Below are 14,180 nucleotides of genomic sequence, written 5' to 3' on the forward strand. Positions count from 1 at the left end.
GTGAGATCCTCGGAGATGTGGACTCCCAGGAACTTGAAGCTGCTCACACGCTCCACAGCCGTCCCCTTAATGTGGATGGGTGGATGTGGGTCAGCATTCCTCCTGTAGTCCACGATGAGCTCCTTGGTCTTCTCGGTGTTAAGCAGCAGGTTGTTTGTGTCGCACCACTCAGCCAGACGATCCACCTCCTCCCTGTAGGCGGCCTCATCGTTGTCACTGATGAGGCCAATCACCGTGGTGTCATCTGCAAACTTAATGATGGTGTTGGAACCATCAGCAGGTCTGCAGTCGTGGGTGAAGAGGGAGTAGAGGAAAGGGCTCATCACACAGCCTTGTGGTACACCGGTGTTCATTGTGATGGTAGATGAGCAGCGGTTATCCAGCCGGACATGTTGGGGGCGGTTGGTCAGGAAGTCCAGTAACCATTTGCAGATGAGGGAACTGATGCCCAGGTCTGTCAGTTTCTTGATGAGTTGTGAGGGGTGGATTGTATTGAATGCTGAACTGAAGTCTATAAACAGCATTCTGGCGTAGGTGTTGTTGTTGTCCAGGTGTGAGAGGACAGAGTGCATTGCGATGGAGACTGCATCCTCTGTGCTCCTGTTCCGGCGGTATGCGAATTGGTGGGGGTCCAGGGTGGGGGGGAGACAGGATTTGAAGTGTGCTAGGACCAGTCGCTCTAAGCACTTAGTGATGATGGGGGTGAGTGCTACTGGGCGGTAATCATTGAGGCAAGATGGGTTGGAGTTTTTGGGTATCGGGACGATGGAGGTGGATTTGAAGCAGGCCGGTACCACAGCGTGGGCCAAGGACAGGTTGAATATGTCTGTGAGCACTCCTGCAAGCTCCCCAGAACACGCTCTGAGAACACGCCCGTGGATGCCATCAGGGCCTGCAGCCTTGTGGACATTGATCCTGCTCAGCACCGCTCCTACATCGGTGGGGGAGAGAGTCATAGGTTGGTGGTCTGGCGTCATGTCTGCTTTGGTTGTGGTTGTGGGGTTCCCTCGCTCAAAACGAGCATAAAAGTTGTTGAGCTCGTTGAGGAAGGAGACATCAGAGGATGCGGGGGAGGGTTTGGTGGTCCTGTAGTCTGTGATGGTCTGGAGTCCTTGCCACATGCGTCGGGGGTTGGAGTTGGAGAAGTGTTCTTCTACCTTCTTTTTGTAATGGTGTTTGGCTTTTTTGATGCCCTTCTTTAGATTAGCCCTGGCTGTACTGTAGGCGTGTGCATCTCCTGACCTAAAGGCAGTGTTGCGGGCCTTCAGGAGGAGACGAACATCCCGGTTCATCCAAGGCTTCTGGTTGGGGTACATGGTGATCCGTTTCTGGGTGGTGACACTGTCTGTGGTTTTGGAGATGTAATCCAGTACAGATGAGGCGTACTGGTCCAGGTCTGTGTGGGTGAACATATTCCAGTCTGTGTTTTTAAATCTGTCCTGGAGCACTGCGTCTGTCCCCTCTGGCCACACTTTAATTGTCCTCACAGCAGGTTTCACACGTTGGATATCACAACAAAGACGAGAAAGACTACGAAAAAACAAGACCTTAAACAGAATAAGCACAAGTACTTTGATTTGGGATGAAAAACAAAGTATTTTGTAAATAAATAAAACGATGACGGCCAAATATTTAAACGTAATTTATTCCAATGAGGAGAAGGATAGAAAACAGACATTAAAGAGGATTTGATCTTAGCGTTTGATGCAGAATTTGAAGGAGCAAAATACTGTTCTGGACTATAACGATATCATGAGTGCACATTTTAAACAGTGGTGTTAACGGTCTTTTTTATTTTTCCCTCTCTCTCAAAGAGCTCGGCAACAGCTGCTTATTTTAAGAACCCTCATCAAGTTCACAAGTGCTAACGGCTCTTTTAATTAAGATTTTAAATGTCAAATGTTATTGATTCGTAACAAAGCAAAACAAGGTCAGGAGCTAATTAAAATGTACTTTCTTCCAAGATGATTAAGGCTCTAAATGCTTTTTTTATAGTCCAGTGTTGCTGTCTGATGCTGGGACTCTTGGAGATTTTTAATAGTATATACATTTTGAACACATTGTGATTCTTTTATTCAGGTGCATCCAGTCGTTTTCACAGATGTGTCACTAATAAAGTTGGATCACATCCATCTGAAACAAATCCAGAGGTTTTTTGAATGTTTGAATGGCAAAGATTTACTATCCAACACCGCCCTTATCTCCCAGTTGTTTGCCTGTATTGAAAGGAGATTATTGGTTAAGAGAGAGAGAGGATGAGAAGTTCGACCATTCGGGAGGGGCTCAGAGTAGAGCCGCTGCTCCTCCACATCGAAAGCAGCCGGTTGAGGTGGTTCGGGCATCTGAGAAGGACGCCTCATGGCTGAGGTGTTCTGGGCATGTCCCACCGGGAGGAGGCCCCGGGACAGACCCAGGACACGCTGGAGAGATTATAACTCTCGGCTGGCCGGGGAACGCCTTGGACAAGCTGGAGGAGGTTGCCGGGAAGACGGAGGTCTGGGCTTCTCTGCTTAGGCCCTGCCCCCACAACCCGGCCCCGGATAAGCAGAAGAAGATGGATTATGGTTAAGAACTTAAGGTTCTCAATGAAGCCCCCAAACATCATCTTTACTGTGAAAAACAGTTTAATTTAAAGTTTCTCCTCATCTACAAGGTCTTGAAAAATCAGGCCCCATCTTAGCTCAATGACCTCATTGCACCATGTAAGCCCAGCAGAGCGCTTCACTCTCAGACTGCTGGTTGGCTTACACTTGGAGTAGAATGAGAGGCGGAGCTTTCAGCTCCAGTTTGCAGTCAGGAGACAGACATACTAGTTTTTTAAGATTAGACTTGAAACCTTTTGATAAAGCGTAAATTCGGGCTGGATTAAAAAAGGACCCTGAACTTTCCCTTAGTTATGCTGCAGTCGGCTCAGGCTGGGGCATTAAATCCCTCAGGAGGAGGGATTTAATGCGAGTACTGCTTCTCTGCTCACCACATGTGTATAGACCACAGATGCCGCAGATAGCAGCACCTCTATCTGCCTCTGAGCCACCTCTGAGCTGGTTCTGTTAAATGGAGGTTTCTCCTTCCTGCCAGTGGTCGTGTGATTGTTGGAGTCTTTACCCTACGGTGTAGAGCACCTGGAGGTGACTGTAGTTTTGATTTGGCGCTATAGAAATAAACCTCAATTGAATGGAAGAATTCTCTCAATTACCCTCAATCACCTTCAGCTGTTCGATCTCATCATCACATGTCACAGCGATGTCGGGTGCTTTCTCCAGCAGTAAGAAAGCTCTACATAATTTACCAGGATTATTCAGACTTTTCTTTTTTTCCCTGAGCTGTCATCCGCTTCCACAGCTGTATCCTTCGACAGCCTCTGACTAATGTGTTTGCGCAGTTGACTCGCTTTCCAGCCAATTAATGATAGAGGAAGTGTGGGGAAGTGGGTTGAAGTCGGAGAACGAGCCTGTTTCCCTGCGTGGAGTAGTGCAGCTGCTAGCACCAGTTCCAGCCCAGGTTCCCGCTAAAGCTGCAGTTTTGCATGTCTCTCCCGCGTTAGCGTCTGGTTTGTTTGCCACATGTTGACGATCAGCAAACACCGATGAATAATCCATGAGCATGTTACTTCACTGAGTGGAAACGCTCTTCCGCCCTGATGCTTTTTGTTTCAAAGACCTTTTGTTTGTGCAGTTCAGGTTTCCTGTTGTTTGTGTGCTTACCGCTGCCCTCCTCAACATGCGCTTCTCCTTTGTGTCACACATCCATCCCACAATTTCTGCAAAAGACATAAGCGCGTCCTTTAGTTCCTTATCTGCTTTTCCTTTTGTGCCCCGTCCCATCATATTGATCTTGTTGTGCATGAGTGGAAAAGCTGCTTTCATTAGTGATCTGGCTTTTTCCATAATAATTGTTCCAGCTGTTTTTACTGCTGTTTTCTTTCATTTGACTTGCCTCCTAATGAAGCGCCAACAGCTAACCCTCATAGCTGATGTCTCGTCCCCCTCACAGATGCAGCCGTTTTTATGGGCCCGGTCTTTGCATTAAAAACTTTCCTGCCTCGCTCTCAGCCTTTCAGACGCACACAGAAGCAAAAGATGCTCACTGCAATTAGCATAGAAATCAAATCAAAGGTAGTAAAATGTGTTTGCTTGTGTTAACTGGATTTACGCTGCACACAGTTCTCTCCCCACCTGGCTCGAGTAAACAACAGCTCTGCTATTCATCAGCGATGCTTTGCCTCTATTGTCTTTATTAAGTTTGCCCCTCCCTCGTGTGCAGCCATTAGACAACTCACAATGAAGAGGTTATATTACCTGCTCACTTAATGGGATAAACCTGTGGAAATTTAGCAAACTTTGTGAAGTCCTGCACTTTTTATGCAGTTACAGCAGGAAGATTATCCAGATTTTTGGGCTCGTTTCTGATCTAGACACTTCTGCATATTTGTCTCTGAAAGCTTTTGAAAAATCTGGGAAGAAATATCATAATTTCAAACTATAAATCCAAATGTGATCATCTTCAGAAACAAGAATAAACAGACCTTTTTTTTTTTTCTCCCTCAGGCTACGATGAATGCCAGACCTCAGAGGATCCTGGACTCAGGATCGCTCACCCAGTCAGCCCCGGCCAGCCCCACCAGCAAGGGCACGCACATACACCAGGCTGGGTGAGGACGGAGCTCACACATGCATGAACGCCGTGACACACCGAAAACTCATTAAACGGAAACCCCAGAGCATTTGAATCATGTGTTAGGCAAAAAAAAGTTGCATTTAATCATCACGATGTGCGTCATTTGTAGCAGGCGAATGGGATTCTGGCCAAATGTTACTTTAAATTTTATAGTGAATTATATTCATGGTGCATGAACCAGGATAAAATATAAAAATCAAGCAAAATTAAGTGTAGATTCAGAAGAAAAATAATTATTAGCATTTTAAAATTGAAATATTATTCATGAGCTGTTTGATTTCACGATTGAATAATTTCCCAATTTGTTTGTTTGTGCGTCCAACACCCTTCTGTCATGGTAAATAGTTTTCTATGTGCATTAGAGGAAAGATTCCACCCTTTAATTCAGAACTTTCAGCTTTGCAAACCCTTTCATGGTCATCGCTCGTCACGCCTCTGCAGCAAATCCAGAGCTGCTGTTACATTACACAACCTGAAAGTTTCCTTCTCACTACTTTAATGTGCACATCTGCAGTTTCACCATTATCTCAAACCTGTGCAGAGAGCAAATCATCGGCTTCTAGATCAGACCAAAATTTCTCAGGAGCAGCAGCAGCTGGGTTGAACAGTCTGGGAAAACTCAGTACTGTCCAAGCCTGAAAGTGTCTCATCAGGTTAGAAGAGCGAGGCCGTGTCCCGTGAGAGGCCCTGAGGTTCGACCATAACGTCCCGAGGTGTCTGAGGGATTTTTGGCTACGTTAAGACAGCCTTCATTCATAGCCGGCTCTACTTCCAGGATTTGACTTTGTCCTCCAATACGATTCAAGTTTAAGAGGCGCATTTTTTGCATACTAGAGGAGATCCCCCATGCATTAAAGAAATAGATGTGCAAGTAGTCAGAGGAGGACTACAGATGAGTGAAAAAGCAAAGAAATAGCAGCTGTCCTTTAGACAACACAGAAGAAGCGATGTTAGATTTAGCAGCTGTGTTACATTTAGATGTAACACAGCTGCTAATTTAAAAATAAAAGCACGTAAAATGTGCATTCGTAAACTGACCCCTTAATCCTCTTGTCCTCTTTTCCTTTACTTCAGTGGTTCTCCACCAATGCCCAGCACCAGCAGCTCCAGTCTGACCAACGACGTTCCCAAACCCCCCACCAGGGAGCAGCCGGCCACACGACCGCCTTACACCCCAACGCTGGGAGGACAGGCGCCCCACTCACACCAGTTTACCCGCACTCGCAAAATGTTTGACAAGGGACCCGAGCAGGTAGAGAAAGATGAAACCTGCCGTGCTGCTGCTAGTCACTCTTGTCCTCTCTCGCTGTTTCGTTTAACTCTTTAAATCACAGTTTTTTTTCTTTTTGTGTTTTTCTTTAGGCAGCTGAAGACAGCGATGAACCAGGTGGTCACAGGAACTACATCAGTCCGGCCCTCCAGACAGGCTTGTGCGACTGGAGCGCCAAGTATTTTGCTCAGCCTGTCATGAAGGTCAGTGTCATCATTTGTGTTCCTCACATGTCAAACTGGTCAGCTTGCTTACTCTCCCACAAAAGGCTGGCTCATCGCACATCACTATGTCGCTGATGGTTGGTGAAGTGTGCACGGCGGGCTCTGGCCTCTAATGCATTTACCACCCTGTCATATCAATAATGGAGTGACTATCAGTGCTGTCTAATTAGTACTCACTCCAATCGCTCACCTCAATGGTGAGAGAAGTTTAACTCAGGCAGATTGCGAGCAGTTTTTTCACCCAGGAACGCCCCTTTAGAGGCGACGAGAGAGTCGGGGAAGACCTCAGCCCCTTTCAGACACTGACAATAAAAAATGGTTTTAATACAGAGAAAGTGCTGCTTAGTGCACCTTTAAAAGGAGAAAGGACATCGCCATTTTCAAATCAAGAACTTAGAAATGTTTTCTTGTCTTCCTCCGTATTCCACTGCTAAGCCATCTACCACTTTAAAATCAGCTTAAGTCAGTTGCTAAGCAACAAAGCAGCACAATATGGCAGATAATTTTCTGTTTACACACATTTATGTGAATTTGTGTCACTGGTGTGTGTTTATCGTGCTTTTTTGCAACAGTTTGAGGACAGATTGAGCTGTCTGAGGACATAAACTCTGTGTTATAGGATTTATTTTAAAAAGTAATGAAGTCCTATGGAAAACAGCAGGGTGGGGACCGATCACAGTGAGAGAGAAAGTACCTGCTGTTTGTACGAGATGGCTTTGCTGAATAATGAGCTCCATAATGTAACATCCTCCTGAGTGAAACTTAAGATTAAGACAAGTGCTTTCACCCGGCACAGTAGTAACACCGAAATGCTTTAATATTAAATCAAACTAACGCGTGTTTAAACGGCCTGAACGTGTCGTCTTTTCCAGGAAAAAAGGCAAACAGTGTCAGCACATTTTTGTAGGTTAAACAGGAAGAAAAGCGATATAAAAAGAGCCAGGGTCAAACAGAGGAGAAAATGGAAACTTTGCAAAGTGCGTGAAAAATAATAGGGGGTCGTTTTTGCTCATGGCTGATATAGAAAGAAGATATTAGTAAAATAAAAATATTTACAAAACATGTAAGATGTTGTAGGGGGAAAGTGGTGGACAGGAGAAAGAGAACACAGGAAGAAAAAAATAAAAGATGATGAAAGTAAAATATTTGAAAAGGAAAGCAGACACTGAGGGGCAAATAGAGGTGGGCGAGGAGGAAAACAGAGATGCTAAAAGTGAAAGAAAACTCAATATGAAGAGCATGGTGGTGGGATGAATAGGATGAAAGAAATACGGGGCCAGGAGTGGCAACAAAGGCTGATAAAAAGCAGAGAGATGACTGGATGTGAAGGCGAGTGAACGAGCTCAGAGTAGATGGAGGAGGAGGAGGAGTAAAGGGGAGTTTTGCCGCAAATCATAACGCTGTGTTGGCAAAATTTTGAGTGCTGTCATCAAACTTAACTCCATTACAAAGCCATGTGTGTGTGTCTCAAAGTCTGCACACAGGTTATCATATCACTGTGTCAGCAGCACACTAGAAGAATGTGTATATTTGTGTTATTGTCTCCACACATCTCACATGAGAGACAGAAGACACGTCCTCTGCTTCAGGTTCATATTTGTTTGAGAAGCAAAGAGCCGTGGTTACATGCACAGCTTCGTGTGGACTTATTATACTCATATTTTTATTCTCGGACTCTAACTTTGTCTCAAATCCAGCTTTATTCTGATGCTTGTCCAGTTCAGGGTCTGACATTATTTTTTGTCTTGAAGTGTTTTACTCCTATTTTATTAGTCATCACTTTTAATGTCCGTGTTATTTTTCCTAATTATATTAATGTTTTTTTTTCCCAGGGGCATATTTTTCAGAGATCATGGATGATTGTAAAACACAAATACAGAACTTTTTGAGAGCTTACAGTCATAAGACAGCATTAATAACTGTAGGTCAGGTTGTGATGAAATCAGCAGAGACTGAAACCTAAAAACATTTCCAGCTCATTTTAATTTTATTTAAGTCATTTTGTGATCACGAGTTTCAGCTAGGCCTCAGTCGTGTAGTCCTAGAGCAGCTAACTTGTTAGCAAACACCAACAACGTTTCACTGAGCAGTTATGAAACTTTAAAAAGTGCAACGAAAGGGGAAAGGGGGGGTTTTAATGTGTTATTTTTTCCAGCATTTTTGAGCCTCCCAGACTTCTGCAGTTCAGGACATGGCAACATGAAAATGTCAGGACTGAACACCATATTTATACCAAGTGTTGCCTTCTATCTGTAACCAGCTTTGAGCCTCAGTAGCAAAATTTGTAAAGGCAAAAGTGCCCCACTTTAATCTCTGCCATAGAGAAACTGCAGCATTGGTAACGTGGCTGCTTCATTTGTTTTCTGATCATTTGCTGAATTTTGAGAAATCTTTCAAGGGCCATGTCACCACGTGCTCCAGGCGGTCAAAACTAGCTGCACCATATGAAAGTTTGCCTGATTAGTAGACATTAGGACAGCATTCCTGAAATATGTCTGTCCATCTTGGATTGAAAGATTTTCATACCATCCAGCTTTGAACCGCTGAGAGAAATAGGACCATCATTTTGCAGACACAGCCAACAATGTCACCACAATTTGTTCACGCTGGTCATCTTTCATCTGGCATAGCCCAAAACATTTCAGATGTACAGATTTGAAGTTTAGAAAGTAGTGTTCATCGCATCCCACAGCTCAACACTCCCAAGATGCAATGCTAAATGTCAATGAGAAGTAAATGTGTGAAACCTCAAGGGCTGAAAAAAGAGGCTAAGGTGATAGTGCCGAAAACTACAGTACCTGTAACTGTCCTCTGAAGCTGGCTCCAAAAGTGAGCCAGTCACCATAAAACTTAAACTGTTAAAATGTCCACCGTTTGTAGCCAAAAGCAAAGTTTGGGTTTTTAATTGAGAGGGGCTGTTTCTGCCAGGCTTCAGCTCTACGGGCCTCCTCTGCCATGTTTGTGCTGTTGGTGCCTTTTGGAGCAGTTTAATGGAAACCTCTGACAAATAATCTGGTTTACTGTTTGGACCATCTGAGAGGTTTGTGATTTAATTTTGGTTGAGGTCAATTCTAGTAATTTGTTACCTGCAAAGTAATGGATGCAGTTTGGTAACCAAGCGCCATCCTTTCATCTCAATATGGTCACTATTAGACCAAAACACTAACGTAGACGTGGCCAAAATGCAGGTGACCTCACAGCGGTTGCATCCATCTTTTTTGTACAGTTTACGGGTCTGAAATCACAGGTTAGCTGCTGACTGTTGACAGCCTGTTTGTCCACATACTTTGGCCTTACTCTACACTACACACTATCGATTTTACTGTATATGCACAGTATGTGGAGATTGTGTGAGAGACTCTCACACACATTTTTACTCCTCAGGGTCTCATTATACGTTACATTAGCAGCTGACACGCTGCAGCATACCAACCCTTGCAACGACAGCATCAGCCAGCGATTTCCACACAGGTCGACATCAGACTTCTAAATCTGCCTCCTCTGAGAAACCATAAAACCCCAGAGACCCTGTATATGAATGATTTGACTGAACACACGCTACATACATCTTTCTCACAGACACAAATCTGTTTATTCGCTGTGAGGTGTTACAGTATGTGTGTTTTATTTCTCCAAAAGCCAACACACGCCAGGCGAGGACATTGCAGGAACAGTGGCAACATGGTACTATAACTTTGTGGGTGGGTGGGGTAGGGACTGTTTAGCATTCATGTGGCGTGGGAGGCCTTGCTGTAGAAATGTGCTTCATAGGCACACGCTGGCACCTGACATTTAAAACCACACACATACATTTACAGTTTTCCTCTGTTGTTTATTCACAGCCGCGCAGTTAACGTTTAATTTATGACTTTAATTCATGGCGCTGAAGAATGACACAGACTTGCTTTATATTAAACTCTGCATATTTAATGTCCTGTTTTAAAAAAAAAAAAAAAAAAAAATTGATTCTGTTCCCTTAAAATAAAGTGGGCGCAAAGTCTGTGGGGCCCATTTTGTTATGTAAGACTTAATAAAGTTAATACTTTTAATATTGTCCCACTGCTCAATAGATGTGATGAGATGTGATTACATAAAGTGAACTTGATACCTGGACTCATTATCTTGGTAATCGCATGAGCGTCCCTTAACATTGCACCGAGGCGATTCAGGCTTTCCTGTGAAGTTGAAAAACTTTATGGGAATGAGCACAGATTCTGAAAGGAAAGTCTTAACATTTAAGAAACTACGAATCAATCAAAAGGTTTATAATAATCTTGTCCATGTTTTAGTGGCCTCACTGGAACATGTGTATCTCTAAAGCTCGCTATACTGACAGGGCACTGAGTCCTGCCAGCACAAGGAGGAAATACATACTGTGTAAATAAATGATGGATGGGGGTAGCCACTGTGACATAACCTACTGGTTTCTGCAGCGTGCTGAAACCAGTAGGTTATGTACGTCTTTTATCCTGTCTTCGTTCTCTCACCCCAACCGGTCGCAGCAGATGGCCCCGCCCCTCCCTGAGCCTGGTTCTGCTGGAGGTTTCTTCCTGTTAAAATTGAGTTTTTCCTTCCCACTGTCACCAAAGTGCTTGCTCATAGGGGTCATATGATTGTTGGGTTTTTCTCTGTATGTATTATTATAGGGTCTATTGTTGTGATTTGACGCTGTACAAATAAAACTGTATTGAACTGAACCGTCAATATTAGCATGTTTTTAATAGTCTGCAGAGACCATATTTGAACGAGAGGTTGAGTGCTAAACTAGCAGCTAATGCAAACTTAGTTAGCAAGCTACTGCATCCATGTATTAAATGATTTCATCTCAGAAACAAATCTGAGAAGTAGTAACCATAAGGGTAACATAAACATTTACAATGTGTGTCACTTTATTAGGTACACAGCAAGCTATTTACCTCCTACTTTTTATTGACACCAACAACCAGCCACAGGACAAATCCACCAGTATCAACAATCCAACTGCAAATTCTAGTTAAGATTAAATTTATTACTATAAGATTATCTTTATAAGAGCATAGACATGAGGACTAAATCATCTTTGGATACACTAAAATGTAGTATTTTGACCCTTGGCTAAATAGCTGTGCTAATATTAGATTTTTATTAGATAATTTGGCTGCTAAAATAATTAACTTTGTGAACTCCTGTGGCTTTTTGTGTGTCTCAGGTAACTACAGAAGCTTGCTGACATAGAGATAGCACCAGCATTGAGCTACATTAATCATCTGGCACACAGAAACCTAAAATGTTGAGCCTTTGCTAACTACAGAAGCTGTTAAGAGAACAAATCTAACTGAAAACAGGGTTGATATTAATATTTCAAGTGACGATATTGCTTCTGCAAACTCTATCTTGTAATTTTCATTAATTCGACTTGAGGGAAGTAAAAACGTCAGGTGTGGAAAATATACAAAATTGTTCTTTTTCTTTAAATTTTACTCAGAATAGAAACTAGAAGGTTTTTTTCCTTTCATTGATAGTAACCATTATCCAGAGAAGAGTCCAGGCTGTATCAGCGAAGGAGGGATTATAATGGTTTCATCTGTTATTTGGTGCAGTGGTCTCTGAATGTGGGGGAGAGCACAACAGGATTTAATTAAGTTTTCAACTTACACTCAGCAAAAGTGTCAATGTTCAAGGCTCAATAAAAATGGATTTATTGCGGCAGTAATTCGATATTGTCCCTCTGAATTTTTTATTCGTTTGTTTGCTTATCGTTGTAGAAATGTTCCAGATGGGGAGAGCAGTTGTAAATCTCTTTTTCTCTCTCTTTGTCTTTTCTTTCATGCAATCTCGCAGATCCCCGAGGAGCACGACCTGGAGAGTCAGGTGAGGTTGGAGCGTCAGTGGAGGTTTCTGAGAAATGCTCGCGTAAGAAGGCAGAGTCGAAGCATCATACAAAGAGGTCAGTAATGCGCACAAAAGATCTTCTTCTTCTTCTAACTTGTTCTAAACACATTTATATTTCACGTCGCTGCCTGGAAGAAAGAATCGTCTTAATGTCCTGAGGAGGATTTTCATAGGGGAGATGTTCAAATGAAATGAACAGATATTACTGGAAATTAAATTAATTATTAAAATCTCTTCCCTGGTTTTCATCCTATTCAGTATTGCATTAAATGATTCCTCTTTTGAAAGGTAGAGTGACTTTGGTTAGGGAGCATACGACATACACAAGCTCTGCGGTCACTTCACTCGAGCACTTAGCTTCTAACAGAGCCATGTGTAATTGAATGTTTACGGAGCCTTAATGAGAGCAGGATCTGGGTGAAATCCAGACTGTCCAGACAGAGCCTCCAACGGCACTTTTCCTTGTCGGCTGCTCTTTGTTTCATCCGTTTCTCTGCCAGGAGGTGATTATTATTCTGCCATTCTCACCAGATTCATGTTTTGTGTTTTTCACACACATTACTGATTGTTGGGAAGCTTGATTTTTAACGGTATTGTAATGAGAGGACTTCACAAATTATGTAGGGATGGGCTCAGGTGCATATGATGAAAGAGCAGAGGAGAGAAAAGTGACTGCACCTTGACTGAGTAAATCATCAGTCAGAAGGTTGGCCTGTGCTCAAGTATATCCTGCTTTATCATCTGTTTCACCGTAAATAGGGTCAGAATTTGCTAAAATCAACTAGCAGCCGAGGTCATAATCTCACAAAGGAACACGGCTTCGTTTTCACCTCCTCCTTGCTTGTAGAAACACTGCAGACGTTTAAAAAAAAAAAAAAAAAAAAAAGGTGTTTCACTTCATTTAGTGAAGGATTACTTGATACTTTCTTAACTTGGCACCAACTTCTTTTATCTGCTGTGTTTTAGCATCAGGTCATTGCTGCACAGCTGTTTGATGCAGTTTCTTTCACTTTCTATCACATCTGCATAAAGCGGCTGTTTATGGAGGTTATTTTTGTTTGTTTGTTTTTCTAACAAAGGTTCATTGGTAATATAATAGTGTGTGAATGTGAGAGTGAATGAATAGTGGCATTGTAAAGCGCTTTGGGTGCCTTGAAAAGCGCTATATAAATCCAATCCATTATTATTATAATACCCAAGCACAAAATAGTCCCTATGTTAGTTGATTAAACTGTTACAAGTGACTGACAGTCGTGTCTAATTGACTATTTCCGGAGCCCTAATGAGGCTAACTTGGGTGAAATCCAGACTGTCCCCGAAAAACATCAAGATGCATCAAAAATTTTAGGTGAGCAAGTTTGCAAATGATTCGCAGGGATGGAAGGCTTGATTGAAATCAGTTCACAGCAGGAGACGTCCTCTTTGTGAGTCACAGGTCTCCCCTCACATGCACTCGCACATTAAAGAGGCTCCAGTGCCAGCATACACACACACTCCCCGGGTGAAGTTTGAGCAGCTCTCAAACAGAATAACTAACACCCCCGACGTCACCGGCAGCCCCCTCCACACATGCACACACAAACACACACACACAGTCACGAGGCGATTGGCGTCAGAGCTGAGGCTTGCTCACGCACACGTCTATCCCGCTCTCGTTAAATCATTGAATTCCCCTCGCAGTTTTCTGAAAGAGAGAAGTAGTAGGGTTGCCCTCATTCAGTCGAATCCCTCCAGAGAGAGAACCAAGGCGAGAGGAAGGAGGGAGGAGGAGGGGGGAGGGTACGATGGAGGAAGATGGAGGAGTTGAGAACGAGGCAGCAAAGCTAGCAAAGAGAGAAGAGAACAAACGATGTTCTGTAGCCTGTGAACCTGATCTGACTTGTACTGTTGTTTTTGTTGGCGGTGCAAAGTCTGCCCACTTCACTGTGCACTTCTGAGGTGTACTCTGTTTTTACAGTCGCTCTGTATCTACTGTGATGTCACACTTTGTGCACATAAAGCGAGTCGTGATGATGATCTCGGCCGGCTTTTAACCGCCGGCCTCCGCAGCTTCTCCCTCCAACTACATTTTCCTCCGTCACAGCTGCATCCATCCCCCTTCATTGTTCTTCATCTCGTTACGGCGGTCTCGGGAGTGA

General features: G+C 43.4%; 1 protein-coding gene across 4 annotated transcripts in view; it reads left to right on the top strand.

The window, feature by feature from the left end:
- rptor (regulatory associated protein of MTOR, complex 1) overlaps positions 1 to 14,180 on the top strand; it is a 217,397-nt gene that overhangs the window by 181,760 nt on the left and 21,457 nt on the right. For all 4 annotated transcript variants that reach the window (XM_085410820.1, XM_085410819.1, XM_085410821.1 and 1 more), the window contains exons 23-26: positions 4,548 to 4,651; positions 5,752 to 5,929; positions 6,040 to 6,150; positions 11,992 to 12,097. In XM_085410820.1, the coding sequence (XP_085266946.1) occupies positions 4,548 to 4,651; positions 5,752 to 5,929; positions 6,040 to 6,150; positions 11,992 to 12,097 (499 nt within the window). The remainder of the gene's footprint in view (positions 1 to 4,547; positions 4,652 to 5,751; positions 5,930 to 6,039; positions 6,151 to 11,991; positions 12,098 to 14,180) is intronic.

The sequence above is a fragment of the Rhamphochromis longiceps genome, linkage group LG6 (genome assembly GCF_057381845.1).
Source record: "Rhamphochromis longiceps isolate RC_006_pf linkage group LG6, R_longiceps_female_GT1.1, whole genome shotgun sequence".
Classification (NCBI taxonomy): Eukaryota; Metazoa; Chordata; class Actinopteri; order Cichliformes; family Cichlidae; genus Rhamphochromis; species Rhamphochromis longiceps.